The sequence below is a fragment of the Corvus brachyrhynchos genome, unplaced genomic scaffold, assembly GCF_000691975.1.
Source record: "Corvus brachyrhynchos isolate BGI_N302 unplaced genomic scaffold, ASM69197v1 scaffold312, whole genome shotgun sequence".
Lineage (NCBI taxonomy): Eukaryota > Metazoa > Chordata > Aves > Passeriformes > Corvidae > Corvus > Corvus brachyrhynchos.
Genome location: NW_008236640.1, coordinates 1,245,762 through 1,263,873, shown reverse-complemented (window position 1 = coordinate 1,263,873; position 18,112 = coordinate 1,245,762). Strand labels below are relative to the sequence as shown.

Genomic DNA, 18,112 nt, shown 5'->3' with positions numbered 1-18,112 from the left:
AAAATTACTTTGAGCAAACAGACGTCCAGTTCCCATAGAAATGCTTTAATAGAAATGGTCGAAAGTTCTCTTAGTAAAACCTTCAACCTTGCCACTATAATAAATAAGCCCGGCACTTTGATGAAAATTAACACTAGTTTTGTAAAGAGCACATTGGGGGATTGCAGTCAGGTCTTATCTTTAGTTCCAGTCAACTAGCAATCCTGAAAGAGTTTGCATCATCATCAGAGCAGGCCATTTGATAGGATTCTGCTTCTGAACCTAATCAATCTATGGAATACTGTGGCTGCGCGGTGTAACAAAGCTAAAATAGATTTACAAATGGGGTTTTAGAGGATAAGCTCCTCCACAGGATTACATATTGATTTTAAATATAAAAAGCTTATCATATAAACCATAACTACAAAAATAGTGAACCTATGCATAAATCCTTTTAGAAGAGCACCCACTTCAAACTATAAGCCAAGAATAAATCAAGATGTACAAAATCCGAAAGAAGATCCATTTCTTGGGCAGAAAATGAACACACCACCCGAAGGTGTGCAAAAATGAACTTATCTTTTCTAAGGAGGCATTAAAACTCGACTGAAAAAAAGAAAAGAAAGGAGTGAGAGGAAAGGTAGCTGAAAGTGAGGCATCTCGGCACTTGGCTGCAGCCGCAGTAAAAACCAGGCTCTGAAAGGCAGCACCTTGTGTACAGGAGCAGCTGGCTCCAAACAGCCAGGCAGGACGCCTGGGGAGGTGCAGAGGTGAAAACGGACCCCGTTTACCTGCATTTTCTTTGGCCTGTTAGTGAGGGGGTTCCGGCCTTTCTCGGTCGGAACAGTCCAAGAGGAACACTTTCTAGCTGGAAGCAGGCAGTGCGTTAACTCCCTCTTTCTTATCTCTACGGCTCCGTGGGGGAGGGGGGGAGTATGCCTTTTTTTTTACCACCCTGGGTCATTCATGTGCTCCTCGTGAAGTGCCGTAACCCTCCAAAAGGCCATTCAGCTGCCGGTGCCTCCATAGGAGCGGCCGGGAAGGAGCCACTGTCTCCACATCACTGAACATCCTAACGGGGAGCACCTCCGGCCGCCAGCGCTGCCCGCACGCTGCCCAAGCAGGCACGGCAGAACCGCCTTTATCTGCCATCAGCAGGCTCCCACCTTCTGCAAAGCTCTTTTCTCTCCTTTTTTTCCCTGTCATCAACCAGCTAAGTAAATTGGTTGACAGATTTTTAAACAGCATAGTCACGCGTGGAAGAGTTAGAGCAATTTACCAAAACAGTAATTACCACCTTTCAAAGACTTTTCTTTTTTAAGTTCCAGTTTGGGTTGGTGTGTTCTGCCTTTCTTTTAGAGAAACAAACCGCTCCCATCCTGTTCCATATATATATATGTGTGTGTGTGTGTGTATATACATATATATGTATTTTTTTTCCTGCCCATATATTTCAGTTCTGGAACTGGTGCTGGTAAAACCGACATCTGCATTTTCAACTCTTTCAGGGAGCCCAAGCACTCATTAGCAATCGGCTAAATGCCCTCGGAGCCGACAGCGCTGGGCTGTCTGGGCAGCCCTTGCTTCTTCAGAGAAATCACACTGGAAATGGTGTGGTTTTAGCAGTGCTTCCCAAAAAGTGCATCTTTGCATCTTCTGAATACTGATGCACCCATTGAGAGGCAAGACGACACAAAAGCGTATTTTGAGTTTTCACAGGCATTTTCTTGGAAGAGTTTCTCCTTTAATATGTTTTTTGGGTAAAAGCAGATAACTGTTAAAAGTTCTAGAAGACTATCAATAACCTTATTGAGAGTTAAAATGCTAAATGAGAACTTTGTTGCATAAATAAAAAAATCCCCCAAAATAACCCAAATTCTCCAGCACTTAGGTTTGCTTTCTAGACCTCTGTTTACCATATCACCAATAGCAATATAAAAAAGAAAGTAAAAAATGAGAGAGAGGAAAAAAAGATGATTTTCTGGAGTTCGGGCATCCCTCTCTGAACTTACAAAAAGAAATTAAAAAAACATTTTTGTTCCAGACAATGTGTAAATGGCACAAGCTGCTAGACATTCAAAGGCTGCTGCTAGGACATTCCAAGGCAGTATACATCTATGAGGCAATTAAACATGGAAAGTTTAGATTTAAATTCAGTATCTCTTAGCTCCTCTCTAGTTTAGATTATTTTACATTTTAAGTATTTCATCAGTATGATTCCAAATTAGTCTGGCTTGTCTCTGCAGACAGCAATGTATATATTTATGACTCAGGATTATCCAAGAATATACTAAAGATAGTCTTATGCAAAAAATATAACCACAGATGGAGAGATATGAAAAAGCTACCTGAAACCTGCTGCTTTTTTCCAACAAACTTATGCTCCTAGTGAAGTCTCCAAACTAATTAGAATTGATTTATTATGGATCAGGTACCTTATCAGGTGAAGAAAGAAATTACCATGGACAGTCAAAGGGTTGAGAGGTCAATACAGAATAGCAAAATCAATTTGCATTGATTAGACAAAAGGTCCATTTTACAGAGCCCAAAGGATTAACTTTAAAGCAAACATCTTTGAACTATAAGGCAGCATTTGTGACTGAGAGGTATAAGCGGTGCAGCATTAGAAAACACTTAAGATATTTAAATAAGAAAATAATGCAAGCAATGGTTTAAGCTATCTGGATGTTTATTTTTTATTATGAATCATCCCAAGGATTATTGTACAATTTACTGGAAAGCCCTACGGAAAGGATGCAATTGTTTCATTTATCCCGTGTCAATCTTTCCCTGAGTGTTACCTCCATTCAGGTAAGGTGACTAAACTGGGGAGAAACTGCAGAGACGGGAGAAACTGTGCAAAGGATCGCACTAATCCTGCTGGTGCAGGATTCCTTGTGAGGAAATATTTACTTGACAAACGTAGTGTTTTACCACCAAACCCAAGGAGACTTTTTTCCCCAGTGAGATACTGTTGTAGAACAGGTCTGAAACATTAAAAGGAAGAGGCCCTCTTCTGTGGGTCACTTTTTCCTTTTTCTGCGGCACCAAAAGCAGCACGATGCCGCAGGAAAGCCAAGAGAGCACTACTGCAACAAAAAATTGTAAACCCCAGACACATTCTCTACCTCCTCATCACTTTGTTTTCAAAGTTTATTGCAACAAGACCATACCTCCTTGTCCCGTATCTTGGATATTTAAAAAAACTTTTTTAATCCGGAAGAAAACCCAAGAACGGGATTGCAGCCTCAGCACATTTGCCGTGTGTTATCACTTGAAGTGATGCAAATACCAGCATTGCTAATGGGCTTCAGAAAAGCCTCCACGTTTGGTTCTTTCAGGGCCCAAACCCGTCTGGCAGTGAGCACTTTCCCCCCTCAGTCCCCAGCACTGCTCTTACCTTAGGTCATGTTCTTTTTCCCTAGGCAAGTTGCAAATGTTCATCAATATGTTAATTACTAAATCATTAAACACTTAAAAGCACCTTTAACTTACATTGATTTTAGGACTCGCTACTGACTTTTCTCTTTAACTTTAAGCTACTCCAAACAAATGATACACAAACTTAAAACCCGGCTCAGGTGGCCTATTCAGTAACAGGGCCTTTTCATTTCATGTAAGGTCAGCTTTAATTCTGTCAGTTTAACTCCACTGTGCTACAGGATGCAATTATTTCATATTCATCTCTGGAGCAGCTGTTGTGGAATGTCCGAAGTATAAAATATTCCCCTAGATCTAATGAGCAAATTCCAGCATCAACCTATTCACCAAAATAATGTGACACTGGAAGTATTATTCTATATACATTCTGCCCTAATCAACAATAAAAATTAGACAAGGGATTAGAAAGCTTAATATTTTGCAGGTAAAATCCTCTGTCAAGTTCAGACCCAGCAGGAGATAGGTGAGCAGAGGCTCTTCCCAGGGAAGTATGCAGGCATCTACACTAGGTGGCATTACGGAAAGAAATATCATCAAACTGAAAGAAGCTGGAAGAGAAGCACTCGGAGCAGAATGTCTCTACGAACGAGCAGCAACTTCTCCCTTCCTCAACACTGCTAGTGAGAAAAGGTTCATTTGTCCTTCCTTTGCAGTATCAGTGGTATCACTGCACTATGACTGACAACCCCTCAGCAGCCTGGTGCTGTTGAACTAGAGATGGGACTGAGGATTTTCTACAACGCAGGTAGTGACTCAAATTTGTCTCTCTCTCTGAATAGACTTTACCCATTTCATCTGAGGCACAATCCAAATCTATCTGTGCATTTCTAAAATGTAATTTTATTCTACTGTTGGTCCTTTGAAAATGTAACAGTGCTTAATATTTCTTTAATTTCTTTTTTCACAGCTCTGGCTAATCTTGTGTCATTGCACACTTCTCATTTTCAAGTCTGAAATATGAGAAAAACAAGTTACTCAATGTGTAACACATCCACACTACTCATTTTTGAGGGGTTAATTTTGAAGCCTAACAGGAAGAGAGTAAAAAAAGTTTTGCATCTATCTGAAGGGTAAATCATCCTTTTGTAAATGCATATGTTCATCTGTACTTACAGAAGAGAAAGCTGGTTCATTCGTCTTATTAAGGCATTCTTCTTATTAACCAGCATGAACCACTCCTGCATCATAGCTTCTTCTTCCTCTGTGTTTCTTCCTGCAATCAAAAGAACTTCATTACTTAGGTGGCATTTCACAAATGGAGGTATGTACTTTCACTTCAGGTTTTGGAGTATCAGAGTTGCCAGTATCACTGAGCATGACAAGGCATATTCTCAAACGGTAAAAATATCATATGACTGCAAGTCCTACCTGCTTTATAAATAATTCTTTGAAAGCGGCCATTCCCCAGGACACATTTTAGTGTTTTTAACCATGCTGATGCCCTGACCTAAATAAATACCTTTTCAAAGGAGCGTGTATTTCAAATTCTCCCAAATGAACTATATAATTGCAATGCTTCCAGTGAAAAAACCCTTACTGCTGGAAAGATGTATGGTCATCACCAAACACAAAAACAATCCCTGTGGGCAAGATCCACCCCACCCATGCAAACCCAGCACAGTCAGGATGATGTGGCAGGGATCAAAGTAGCTGCAGAGGAGATGCTAATCCTGAACTCTTGGCCAAGATGTGGGCACCTGATCAGCCTCTGTGTTCATGGCCACTCTTCCAGATGAGCTGGGAAGAGCTGCTCCTTTCCTCAACCTGCAACCCAAAGGGAGCATCTGCACAAATACAAATAGTCTTGGGATCCAGGTACCCAAGGGTCCCCATGTGTGTATGCATGGACTAGCACCCCTTTCCCTAGCCCCCATCCATCCCAGGCAGGATCAAGATCAGGACTCTCCATAGCCTACCTGCAGGCAGTGCTAAGCTCTACCAGACCCTCTAAGAGTCTGTGTCACCACCTGTGCACCATGAGTGAAAGGCAGATGAGTGTGCAGAAGGCTCCTGCCTGTGCTTTCCACGTAGCAGGGCTGCTGAGCCAAATTCCACTCTCTCTGAGCTCAGGGACTAGGATGAAGTCCTTTGTGGAGGCTGTGCTTCTGTGGAAACCTGCCATTCTCATCCCTCAAGCTGACCTGAAGAGCAAAGGCTATATGGTCCCTATTGAATTGTGAAACTCACACATTTCATAGGGTTAAAACTAACCTAGGAGTAAACTTGGAACAGAGGCAAAGCAGCATGAGCTGGGTCTTCTGAGCTTGTTTCCCAGCTTTGGTAGTGCGTCATTGGGAGAGTGTGGGGAGATGTCTGAGTTTAAGCACCTTGTGTGCAATATGGGAATAATCACCTGTACTGAACGTGCAAGGGTGTATATACATAATTCTTTGGTGTTTGTAAAGGTGTTTGTAAAGGGGTTTGAAATCTCTGATGCAAAGTGCCGCACACTTGGGGATGCTACAGAGAATAGGATCCCTAGTGGCAGAGAAGCCATTTCTAGCACCTGGAGCTGGAAAGGCTTCAGAAAAATATTGTTTTGCCCTAAACCAAAGCATTCAGTTCCTGGATGGGAGTGTTTCAGATGCTTGCACGTAGGAGCTCACCATGTGCATGTTCACACTCCAGTGCCACAGTAGTGTGCAAACCCAGACCTACATGGAGAATCACACCCTCACCAGGCTATGAGCCTCCTGCCTGCAAGGAAACGTTTCCAGCCTTCTCCAAACTCTTTGATTCCCTCTGCCATGGCCTTTGGGCTTGAGGCGTTCACACAAGGGCAGGAAAAGGGGATGAATAGGGAAGCGGGTCAGCTTGGGGTGGAACTGGTGGACCCACACAGTAAAGAAGAAGTTCTAACATTTGGCATACTCTTCCTTCTGATAGGAGACATCCACCCATACCCACTTATCCCCCTGGGAAGTGCCTGGTTGGTGAAACTTCCTGGAAGGGGTGCTTTTAGGGTCACAATTTGCTAGCAGTGAGACAGGAAGGACAGAGCATCCCAAAGCGCAGATGGACTTGCAGTGCTTTTCCAAGCAAAAGCAGCAGGGTGCAGCTCCTGGGGCAATGGAGCAATGAAAGAAGTAGTCTGACATGTAGAAATGCTCTCCCCCAAGACCTCCACTTCAGGTTTTGTGCATAAAATATCACACCACAGCATTTATAACAATATTCAGCAGTTCAGTGCACTTTGCTGGTGAGTTACAGATCAAAGGCCTTGCTGCTGTACTGGTACATCTAACAGGGTCTGCTTTTAGAAGCAGATATTAATCAGCACTACCAACCTTTTGTTGAAATGCACCAAGAAGTTGAAACTTATTCAGGGGAGAAGTCAAGAAGAAGGGGACAGATTGCTTTTTTTTTAATCCCTGCAAAATGACCAGTCTATTCTGTAATGCATGAGATTTTCCACTAGCAATGCGGCAAAGTTCTCACAACCAGACATCCGTGGCTGCAGTAACATTTCAATCAATTTGTTAGTTTCGGGGTGGACTGGGATGTCTCGCTGAAAGATTAAAAATACAAGCCCTTGCTGCATTTAATTTTGCAAGCCTTGAAAAAGAAATGGGAGAGATAAATGTCTCCAAAGTGTTTGGCTCCATGGTGGATCTGACTTCGTTGACTTTCGTACTATGCAATTTCAGGTTAAGAACATAAACTTAAGATATAATCTTCTTTCTATTAATGCATTCCTCCTAAACAGAGTTAGTTGCAACATATAATGAGAAAAGATCTGGGTAAAGCTTGGAGCTGTCGTGTCAGATCTGCACAGGTGCCTATTTTAATATATCCATGCTGACACCAAAGCACATGCAATATCCATAGAATAGACTGGTTTAAAAGTGAATTAACAAAGTCTTGATTGTTTTTACAGAATTTTAAATCTGTTTTTGTATTCGCTTTGGACCCATGTGATGCCCTGACACCGGTCATGTGATATCGGCTGCGATAGGCACAAATCCCCGGGCAGCAACAAAAGAAGAAAGAGCAAAAAAGAAAAAGCTGAGAAAAAGCTTGCAATTTGGAAAAAGGCCAATTTTACCCTGGCGAAGGCCTTTTTGATCAGTGAAATGACACATGTGTGCAATATTAATAGTAGTCGATGCTGATATTTTATTTGTCGACCGTCAGCTTTTAAATTCTTGTGCACGGAGCTGAAACAAATTCTTCCCAGGCAAGCAAAATAAAGATGAACTCCCATATATAAGAAATTTAAATAACTCTTTGGCAAATACATTAGCATTAGAGCATTACTTCATTTTTTTTACTTGGTGAAAGGATGCTCATGAAACACTTTCAACAAAGAAAAACTGAGTGTTCTTACTGCAGTGATACTGCAAGCTAAACTCACATTTACAATTTCTAAACAAAAAATTTGGAAAAAGCCTTTCTTCACCACGGGTTCACTCTGTAAAACCCAAGCTGCTGCTGGGTGGTTGTTGCTTCCACTTTCCAAGTGTAAAACAAGTACTCCATTGACTTGCTACAAATGCTTGAAAATTTAAATTGGGAAAATATCTGTGTTGTTCTCGGGAAAAAAACCCCAACAAACTGTACAGATTATTTAAATGAAGCAAAAAACCCATGCTTGAGAACAAATCGATCCCACACATGCAAACCCCTTATCTAAGCCAGTACAAGATGCTGAAAATCTATAAATAGCCCACAGATCTTAAACTTAAATTTTTTCCATAATACATGCATTACACTATTGTTTTTGATAAACAACAACAACAAAACCCTTTTAAAGCTAGTAAGTTGGACCATTACAAATTAATCCTGACTTTAATAACTGGTTAAAGACCCCTTCAGCTTTATAAGTAACAAAAAATATTAAAGCCTGTGATCACAGCGAGCTTTTCTCATTTCTCCTCTAACCATTTGTTATTTAATCCAATACTAGTAATCCAATTTGTCCATCAGACTTTTAAAGGGCAGAATGCAACTTCTCCAGCTTAGACACTTTTCAAAGTACAATATATTTTTCAAATGAATGCTGGATGTTTCATTTTTTCCCCAACTGTTCCTAGCTCTAATGTATGAGGAAAAAAAGAACAAGATGAACATTGTTCGTACTGATTAAGTAAGAGCTCATTAAAGAGCTGTCAGTGCTGTACTTTGAATATGCATGAAGCATATAATCAGATCTAGTACCGTCACTAGAGGAGAATACGGTAAGTACAAAGGATTGATTTAATTACTTAGAGTGGGCTGTGGTGGTAAAGCAGTCTTGTTAGCGCAGAAAGAAAAGGAGGTTGTATTCTGGCACGGTTAGGGGAAAAAGGCAGTTTTAGCTTCTGCCACAATACCTAATCTCAGGATAAAGCACTTTACATTGTAGCTTAAAATGAAGACTGCCAGTTTTCTAAAAAGACCAGAATTCATCTTATCTTGTTTAACCTCATCTGGTTAACTATCTAGCAGAACATATTTATTCTCTTTAACATGTAATTATGCTTATACCTTTTTATCCTATAGTTCAATAATGACTTCTGAAAACAGTCTTCAAATAAGAGAGGGTAGTGCTGCAAACATCATATGCATGCAAACTGCTCGGTAAGAGATTTGAAAAATGCAGCACCAGAAACTCAGATGAAACAGTGAGTACACGCGCCTTTATGTGAAAAGTCAATACAGTTTTTAATGTCGGACTTTAACCTGAGGAGGCTTCTGGCAGGGTTTCTCTCATTTATTTTCTTTTTCCCCTCTTCCTTTCTGCCTCCCCCCCCGCCCCCCAACTCCTTTCTCTTCCTTTTTTTTTTTTTTAATTAATTCATTCTTGTTTTATTCTTCCTCTAGGAATCTAAGGGAATTCTCTCACATCAACTCCCAGTGCCATTTTCTAATTTCATTGTCTGGCTTGAGTGGTGAAGGATGCATGCTCTATTCTTCTCTTCACTTGACATCTACCAGAACCCTCCTCAATGATTAGGAATGAGCCCAACACCAAGCCTCAAATAGCACAAGACATTAAATTCTGCCCTCAGATACGAGAAACTCCTACTGGCTTCTGAGTCGCGATTCCAAGCTGTAATAGCTCCTGCTCAGGATTCAACAGAGGCTGCAGCATAAAGTTTGGTAATTTTGTCCCTTACCAGAACAAATTTTAGTGATAGCCAAAGTACTGATAGCGAGAATTTTAATGATAGCCAAGAAAAAGAAAAAAACAAACCACAACCCCAAATTCCTTTCCTTTCTCCTGTGGCTCATCACACATACTCCTGGTTGTTATTTGAAATCAACTTGAGTCAATTTTCTTCTACAATACTCAAGAAGCGCGGTAACAAACACATTACCATTTTTTGAGAACAATGCAAGCAACTAGCTTATTTCAATGTTGTACAGCTTCCTGGCAGTCTTTTACAAGCACATCTTCCTTCATATGCTTCTGGATTTACAAATGGATTTTTGCTTACACTGTAAGCTAATTATTTCTTAAATTATTTAAATAAGAAGCATCTTGACAAATGTCTCTTCTGAATCAATTTGAAAGAACATTTTTTTTTCCCTTTTTTTTTTTTTTTCAAACTCAGCCAGCTACCAGTGTATGTATGTACCATTAGACCCATTATTTTTAAGCCTTTTGGGCAGCTAGACATTAGATAAACCCAATATGGATTAACATAGTAAACCTGTACATTGCTAAGAAAACAGAGAAGAAAGTGCTACAAAACACTGAGAATACCGCTTAAAAGGAAGAAAAAGCAATAACATGCAGGGACAAGATTAGTTTACAGTGTAAATGGATGAATACAGTAACTCCTCTACACTTTATGGCATCGTAAATCTGTCAAGATAAGACAATAGATTAATATTTTTTTTAAAATCCTTAAATGTAAATGTATTTAGCTGTTGTGCAAAAATGAATTACAACCTGTGGAAGATAAATATTAAAGGGTTTACATCAGCACCCCAAACCAGCCCATTCGGTCTGGCAAGAAATAACAGGTTTACAGAAATAACTCTGTATGCCATCTTAAGCAGTAATTGTTTTTAAATTTTATTTGCACTGTGTGTAGTGTGTGTGCCATGGTGTCATGGTTAAACATAGAAACCTTCCCATGTCTCCCCATTTACCTCAACAGAACTACATGAAAAACAACCTGCTTAAGACAGAGCCCATTCTTCATCCATTTGCTGATGTTTACACACAGTTTTAAAACAGAATAGAAGAAGCTTTCTTCACTCAACACACTTGGGTGAAGAGGCCAGCAGGAGAATGCCAGTGCATGGGAACTGGAACAGGGCAAATAACAACAAAAACTGGCCGACTTCGCTCTGCTCCTCTTTTTGGGCTATTTTGTAGCTGACAGAAGCTTGGTGACTACTGAGAGCCGTTCAAATGCAAGTGAATTCCACAAATTTAATAGGAAGGTCTTTTGAAAACGTACCCCACTGTCTTTATTTGTCTGCTTAAAAAAAAAAGTTGCATTTACCCAATCACAGGAACGAGTTTTTACAAGTTTCTGTATTAGGAGCAAGTGGACAGATTGGCTTGTTTACCTGAAGGAGAACATGAATGGCAAATAAAGAATAGTTCTAGGATGTGTCTCATCTTGTCTCGTAAGAACCTGGGGAAATTCACTGAAATTGAAGGTAGTGTGTTTAAAACCGATAAAAAGAATGATCTTTCCTCAAAGCCTCGTCATTTACTGGTAGAACTCATTGCCACGAGGCAATGTTGAAACTAAGAGCTCAGCAAGAATTAAAACCAGGCTGAATGTTGAATATGGAAAGGCAAAGCTGTAGCAATAAATATTCAAATAAACAAGTGAAAAACTGCGGGAGGTAGGAACTGGATCCTCCTGCTTTAGGACACAAGCTAACCTTTAAGTTTTAGAGGTTAAATTAAATGTTCCCTGAGGCCAGGTTAGCCTGTAACTGGCCCCTGCACAGATTCTTGCCCCTGTCTGGGTTCAACCCGCACCTGTCCCACTACAGTAGAGTGTTCTGGACCAGACTGTGGGGCTGATCGGCTGTGGCCATTACAGTGTCACTGAAAGGAAACACGGGAAGGGACGAGAAACGACGCTGAGTGTTTTAGCTGACCAACCTCACATTGCTAACAAAGGCTGGTGGAAGGTCTCAAACGCTTCCAAGTCAGCAGCAGACTTCCCACTGATTTTAACAGTCTTCTCACCTTGCTCACTGTGAACGCTTATGCGCAGATGAGCTCTTGTTTTTAACGTGAGTTACTGAATTTAACAAATACTTAAGCAGAAAAGCCTATACTCACAACAGATATTTTTTGTAAAGGGGAGTTACACGAGACCTACTGCAAAATGCCTCTGACACAACTGAAAGCTACAGTGAAAATTTTTAAATGACCAGTGGTCCACAATTTTTCACTGAGTGAAAAGTCAGTCATCCCAAAACGGATGTGGTTTTTTTGAAAAATCACCCTCCTCTGCTTTCAGAGGGCTACCTTTGGTGGAAAACCTCAGAATTTTGGATAAAATATTTTTTCCAAGTAATCAGTGTCAAAACAGAACCCACAACAGACACCTCACAGCATGAATGGATGGGCTGTTCCACCTTGAGCTTCAGGCTTCCCATTTGAGATTACCACGCCCAGCTTTCTTCCAGAATACTTCCTCCTTTCAGAGCAGGAGGACCTCCTCAGTTATTAAAAAACACTGAAAATGAACAAGAAGAGCCAGCAACAGATAAGCAAGTGGAACTGTTGTTTAGATGATACTTCAGAACTGGTAGCTAGCAGATGAAACCCCAGCACAAGGTTTTGAGTCCAAGCTGGATGGGAAAACGCCTAAGAACATTAGAAAGGCAAATTCATGGCCACTAACTTGCTGTCTGAGAGCAGTTGAGAAGGAGACATTGATGTCCACACAATGGAGTCTCATAAAGGTAGGAATCGACTGCCAAGAATCTGCCAGGCAGAGTTACATTGCAGCGCATTGTCCGACTCTACTGCAGCCCCCAAAAGTACTGTAACCCTAATGAAACAGAGCTGCCACCACGGAAATGCCTTTATCACAAGCACACATCAAGTTAGTTTTAATATCAAGCAGGAAACTTGTAATTTCTTTGGTTTCTGAAACATAAAAAAATCAGAGAGGCTATTTAAAATTTTGAGAGCTGTGTAAACAGAAGGTCAGGGTTCTGATCACATCTTGGCACGTGCGGGGATTTATTTACCTGCAGTGGGACTGACTCACAGGAGCACAAACATTTGTGGCCTGCAATCTGGGCAGCCTAAAATTATCACAGGACTGGAACTTCCACAAAAGACAAATTGTGGAAGACAAAATCTGAAAGACCACTGATTTTCTCTACATGATGAGTCAACACAGCGCCCAGTAGAAAATAACAGAAAATCAACCAAAATAGAATGCCTGGGCTGGATAAAGATTATGAATATATTTTAAATATGGGACCATCAGTCCAGACCAAGAAACTTTGTTCCCCAAAATTCAAGCAACAAGAGGTGAGATTCAACTGAAACACCTGGAGATTCCTCTAAGAAAGTGATGCCTCGAGGACAAGTGTCTGCAGGGAATCCTAGCACTGAGTAAAACCAATGCTGGTACTCTTTGCACCCAAATTTTCTCATGTAGCACGATTTCAGAAGAAATTTCAGCACAACAAAACACGCACTATTAACTGATACACTCAAATTTTTGAAACAATGGAAAAAATGGTAGCTCATACTTGGAAATCCACCAAGAAGGGGATGATGGTCTGGCAGATGAATTATTTCACTTGCAGATTTACAAGCAGAGTTGGATGCTTTGTTATAAGTGATAGTAATTTCTCTGCAGCTTGTAACTACTCCTCAGAACAGTTAACTGCCTGTTTATGTGGCAAGTGATGGCTGGGTGAGATACTGAAGTGAAAGGCCATCTACCTAAAAGTCACTGGAGTGTGTTGTACTAGGTAGCATATTATTCCATTTTTACCAAATGTTGCCTTACTTCCTTCAGAACATACTCTCCTGGAGCTGGAAAAGGGTGGTGGACATTATAAAGTTACTTCTTTGATGGACAGGGCTGGATTTAATCCAAGCCTGAAGTGAGATGATGGTTGGCAATGAACGTGACCTTGTATCCGTGTTAATGAAAACGTGTTCTCTTACTGGGAGTTAGCAGGTTTGTACTTCCGGGATCCAAAGCTTCCCAGGGCTAACTGGGTGAGTTCAGCTGGGCTGAGGTGTCCCAATGCCCCACAACTTCCAGTTTTGACAGAAAAGGTGGTTTTGGTGGTAAATGGGAGAAAACTAAGAAAAAATAACAGTGGTCTCTGCAGACAGCAGTGGCACTCTGGGCCAGGAGCCTCGGGGTGACCAAAGGGTCTTTCTCCTCGCCTTCCCTTTGCAGCGGACACTGATTGTAGAGAAAGCTAACTCCAGGCAGAAAGCCAACGACTATGCCCACCACATGAAAGAGCATTTATACTGCAACACTACAAAGAAAGATGGAAATCAGTTAAAAGAAGCAAATGTCTGTTGGGTCTTGTAAGACTTTTGGAAGGCTTGCAAGTCTATTCATAGTGCCTAGGGCTCTCCCAGAGTAGTCTCCTGCTATGCGGGCAGTGCTCTACTTGGACTCTCTTCTTCAAGCTGGCTTCAACCTGTTGACAGGTTCTTTGAAAGCAATGATGAGGCTACAAAAGCCAGGGAAGTGCATGGAGAGGAGGTTGACTTATTGCTCAGTACCTCCAGCCAACGGGATTCTGTGTTACTTTGAGAAAAAAATAAATATGGTCACTGCTGCTGCTGAGCCGCTCTAATGATTTAATGAATTTGGCCTGGGAAGGCTGAACATGCACGCTGCCCACGTTTGGTCTTGGAAAGGTCACCTCCCGTGAACTTTTGCCTACCAGTGCACAGACCTAAGACTGAAGAGATGTGGTGAATTAGGGACAAACTCCGAGGCTTGTTTTGTGGAAGCTTCTCAGCTGTAGAAACACTGGGTAATTGGAAAAGTATGGTCAGACAGTCTTCCTTTACCGAAAGCAAGTCTGCTTTGCAGAAGCTTAATAGCAAGAGATGGATGGGTATTGGAAAGAGTTTGCCACTAAGAGACTGTGGAGACAACATGACAGAAGGGAAACTGGAGAGAGGTTGACAAGCCTCAAGAACTCTAGATGTTCTCAGTTGCTCATAAAATGCTCTGGCAACTACAAAATGCGTAACTGGGCAAAAATTCATGTATGTGTTTGTGATCTGGGCCCTGAAGACTCCTGTCCGAAAATCAGCTTGCTGGTGTGCCAGTTTATGTGCATTAACAAACTCTCATGAATGACTTTGCACTGTATGTCTTAGCAGGCATCTCACCAGAGCTCTGCGGGCCCCAGGTCACCCAAGTCACACTTGGATGCAACAGAGAAGCACAATTGCCATATTGTGAACGAGACCTCGATCATAGTGTCATTGCACTTCTTTCACCCAGGGCTTTGGTAGTTGTCAAAACTCCCATTACCACAGCCCTGGCAGCAAGTTAACGTTTCTACACAATGGAGAGAGACACATCTCAACAAATGCTTTAGAGTATCACTTTGCTTTCAAAACAAGCAGTAACTACCAAGGCATAGTTTTGTGAACTGTTATCATGTTAGAATAAAAATCTTTTGCTCATGTCAAAAATCTTTCCTTCCACCCAACACAAACTGCTATGAGTAATGTCCTTCCAGCCTCCTAATTGTTAGGTATTTCCAACAGAGAAAGTTCACAAACCAGCAGGGACCCAAACCAGTATCACATATGTATCATTCACGTATCTAGAATTTCTTTGAAATGCTTTCACTCACTTCTTCTGCTAAATGTAAAAAGACAAGCATCAAAAATGTTGTTTACAGTGATACTTTTAAATTTTCTATCTTGCCAGGAAGGCTGTTGTTATACTGTCCTTCCTCTTGCTCTGCTTTGGGATGTGCATCTTTGTCTTTCACGACATGGTTGGTCAACTCATTACCATCTCGTGGTTTGGCAAGTTCTCGGTTCACCTGAGATTAATCATGCCGAGCCAAGCACAACAACAGTGCAGGAAAGCAAGGCTGACAAACTGCCATAAAACTTATGGTGTTACTGATTCATCCTTCCTCATTTAGGCAAGATATAAAATATATGAAAAAACCATGATTTTTTTTTTTCTCCTTATGTACACGCACAGATATTTTTCATACTGTCTGCTTGCAAGCTTGAAGAGGTAACAAAACTAATTTTTAAATTCATCTCTCAGGCAAACTGAACATTCATCATTTTCTTCCCCAAGCCCTGACACTGGTGAATACAAATCTGCATTTACTTTTGGGAATTCCAAAGAGAATTGTGAATTCAATTGTTTTTGAAAGACGAAATTTGGCTTAGGGAATAGGATGCCTCCTCCTAGCTCACCCCTCCCTACTCTAGTGCGGATTTCTCTTGCAGACTGGGCGACTCCAGTAAAGAGCATTCAAGATGGTATAATACAGGCTGGTAAATACAGCTCAACAATCAGGGTTGTGAAGGTGCAGAGTATATAAGGGATTTATTTTTGATAGTGAATCTATACACATATACATCATCAAGCCCCCATTGAGAAGCAGACCACTCCAAGTGATTAATACAGCTAAAGGGGGCAAATAAGAGATCAATGACAAAAATCACCTGGTAAAAAAAAAGTAAAAGGTGTTGCATTAAAAGGGCTTTTACTTTGCATGCGAAACAATACCGAGAAACCTGTATTTTAGCACTTGTGCTCAACAAGCACTCTAAAGTATGTCGGGATGAGAACAGAAACCCATCCTTTCTAATAATCTTGTGACAAAAGCTAAAAGACATCATCCTATTAACTAGTGATCTCAACTGCTAATGCGGAGTACTTCCTGGTGTCTTTTATGTAGAATGCCGCTATTAAAAAACCACTAAACATTCACTGTGAACAACACAGAATCATTCATCTTTTATCAGCATCTCTTGTTAGAGGAGTACGAGAGGGGCTGAAGGTGTCATTGATATTATAGAGCGGAAATTAATCAGAAATTTTTCTCATATTTTCCTCATCACACTCATTTACTTTTGTACAAATTTCCCCCTGGTAAAAAGTTCATACCCAGCCCCCTGTTGTACGCTTTTAAGTTGAGAATATTCAACGAGTGCGTCAACTGAAAGGCACCAGGTCCCAACACAAAAAGCATTCGAAATTCTCATTTAGTTGTCTTTATTTTGCTAGCGCCATGTGGTCCTTGAAGATGTAGAAAACACGGGAAGCCGAGTAAAGATCAGAGCAAGCTCATTAGCATTCTGACAAAATTGGAGTGGTGGAGATGTATAGTTTGCCTAGTTTGTCGTTTTGAAAGCTACCGGTGGTAAGCTTTCTATTTCATTGTGCTTTTGTCTTTTTTTGGGGTTTTCAACGCAGCGGGGTGGTTGTTAGCCTAGGTTTTCACAGTGCATTGTGGGAACCTTGCCTCACATTCAGCCTATATAGTATCATTTGAGTTCAAGTAAAAAAAAAAAAAAGTAATTTTTTTTCCTATTTATTTCATAATCACCTATGCTAATGCATAATTGTCATCTGGCTGTCAAAGTCCATCCTGCCCAACACCTGGTTTATAAAGTTAAAAAACCCCCAAAGCCCCCCAAAATCGCAGAATAAAATAAAGTCTGAGCTGTATTTAAAAATAAAACCTTTTAAACATGCTCCTAGTTTTCTTCAAAAGACAAGATAAGAAGAAATTAATTTAAATTCCACTGTTTACAATAAACTAGAAATGAATTCGAGACAGATCCAGTTGATTAGAATTCAAAGGAGACTCTGTATAAGAGCCTCAATTCTATTTCAGAGCCTCTTGAAGGAAAAATGGGTTTATGCTCCAGAATTATGTAAATAATGAATTACCTCTTAGAAGACCTATAGAAGTTATTACTCTGGTCATTTTTTCTTTTCTTTTTTTTTTTTTTTTTTAAACATAAGGCTCACTTTGAAGGGCTAAAAGGGCTACATTAATGCTGCTATTCGACATGAACGTTTCCAAGTTGCAATGAAATGGATAAAGGTCTTTTTGGATGAATTTATCTGCTAAATCCTTGTGGTTGCCCTCCTATCTCGGATGATGACCCAAAAGAATGTCAACAGCTCATTTCCCAGAGAGCTGGGAAGAGTCACTACACAAGCCATAATCTGCACGTTCTCAAAGAACCGTTTCAAACATTACATTTCACAAGCCGTTTAAAGAGATTTTTTTTTTCCCTCTCATCTCCACTATCCTACCAATACTTTGGACATCAGTGCCTTGGAAATGAGTGCTTTAACAAAGTTGAATCGTGACTTTTTACGTATTGTGTTGGTGGGTCGGGCATACACGCACACTCGTACACGCACCGTGCAACATGTGAGTGCCCACGGGTTCCCACATGCTTCCCATCCACATCACCAAATTCTAGCCATGCTACAGCAGGGACAAGAACATACTAAGACTAAATATATATCAAGCCACCCCTAATGTACCCATCAGATTTGTTTTCTTTTAATATAATGAATTTTAACATAATATAATTTTTTAAAATAAATTAATATAATGTGTGCCAGGCTGGCAAATCACAGATATCCTTTTAGCAGGAAAGAATAAAACCCAGCTTGGAAGGAGATACAACGGATCTAGGTTTCGAATACAGTAAATTTCACAATGGAGTGTGGACTCAAGATTTCTTTACTTAGCAAGGGGAAAAGGATAAATATTAAGGGAAAGA

The 18,112-nt window shown here is 40.6% G+C and overlaps 1 protein-coding gene across 1 annotated transcript in view; it reads right to left on the bottom strand.

Annotated features, from left to right (window-relative positions):
• EHBP1 (EH domain binding protein 1) overlaps nucleotides 1-18,112 on the bottom strand; it is a 210,696-nt gene that overhangs the window by 3,960 nt on the left and 188,624 nt on the right. Inside the window, exons 21-22 of the mRNA XM_017726681.1 lie at nucleotides 4,534-4,633; nucleotides 3,380-3,400 (exon numbers count right to left, since the gene is read on the bottom strand). Of these exons, the coding sequence (XP_017582170.1) occupies nucleotides 3,380-3,400; nucleotides 4,534-4,633 (121 nt within the window). The remainder of the gene's footprint in view (nucleotides 1-3,379; nucleotides 3,401-4,533; nucleotides 4,634-18,112) is intronic.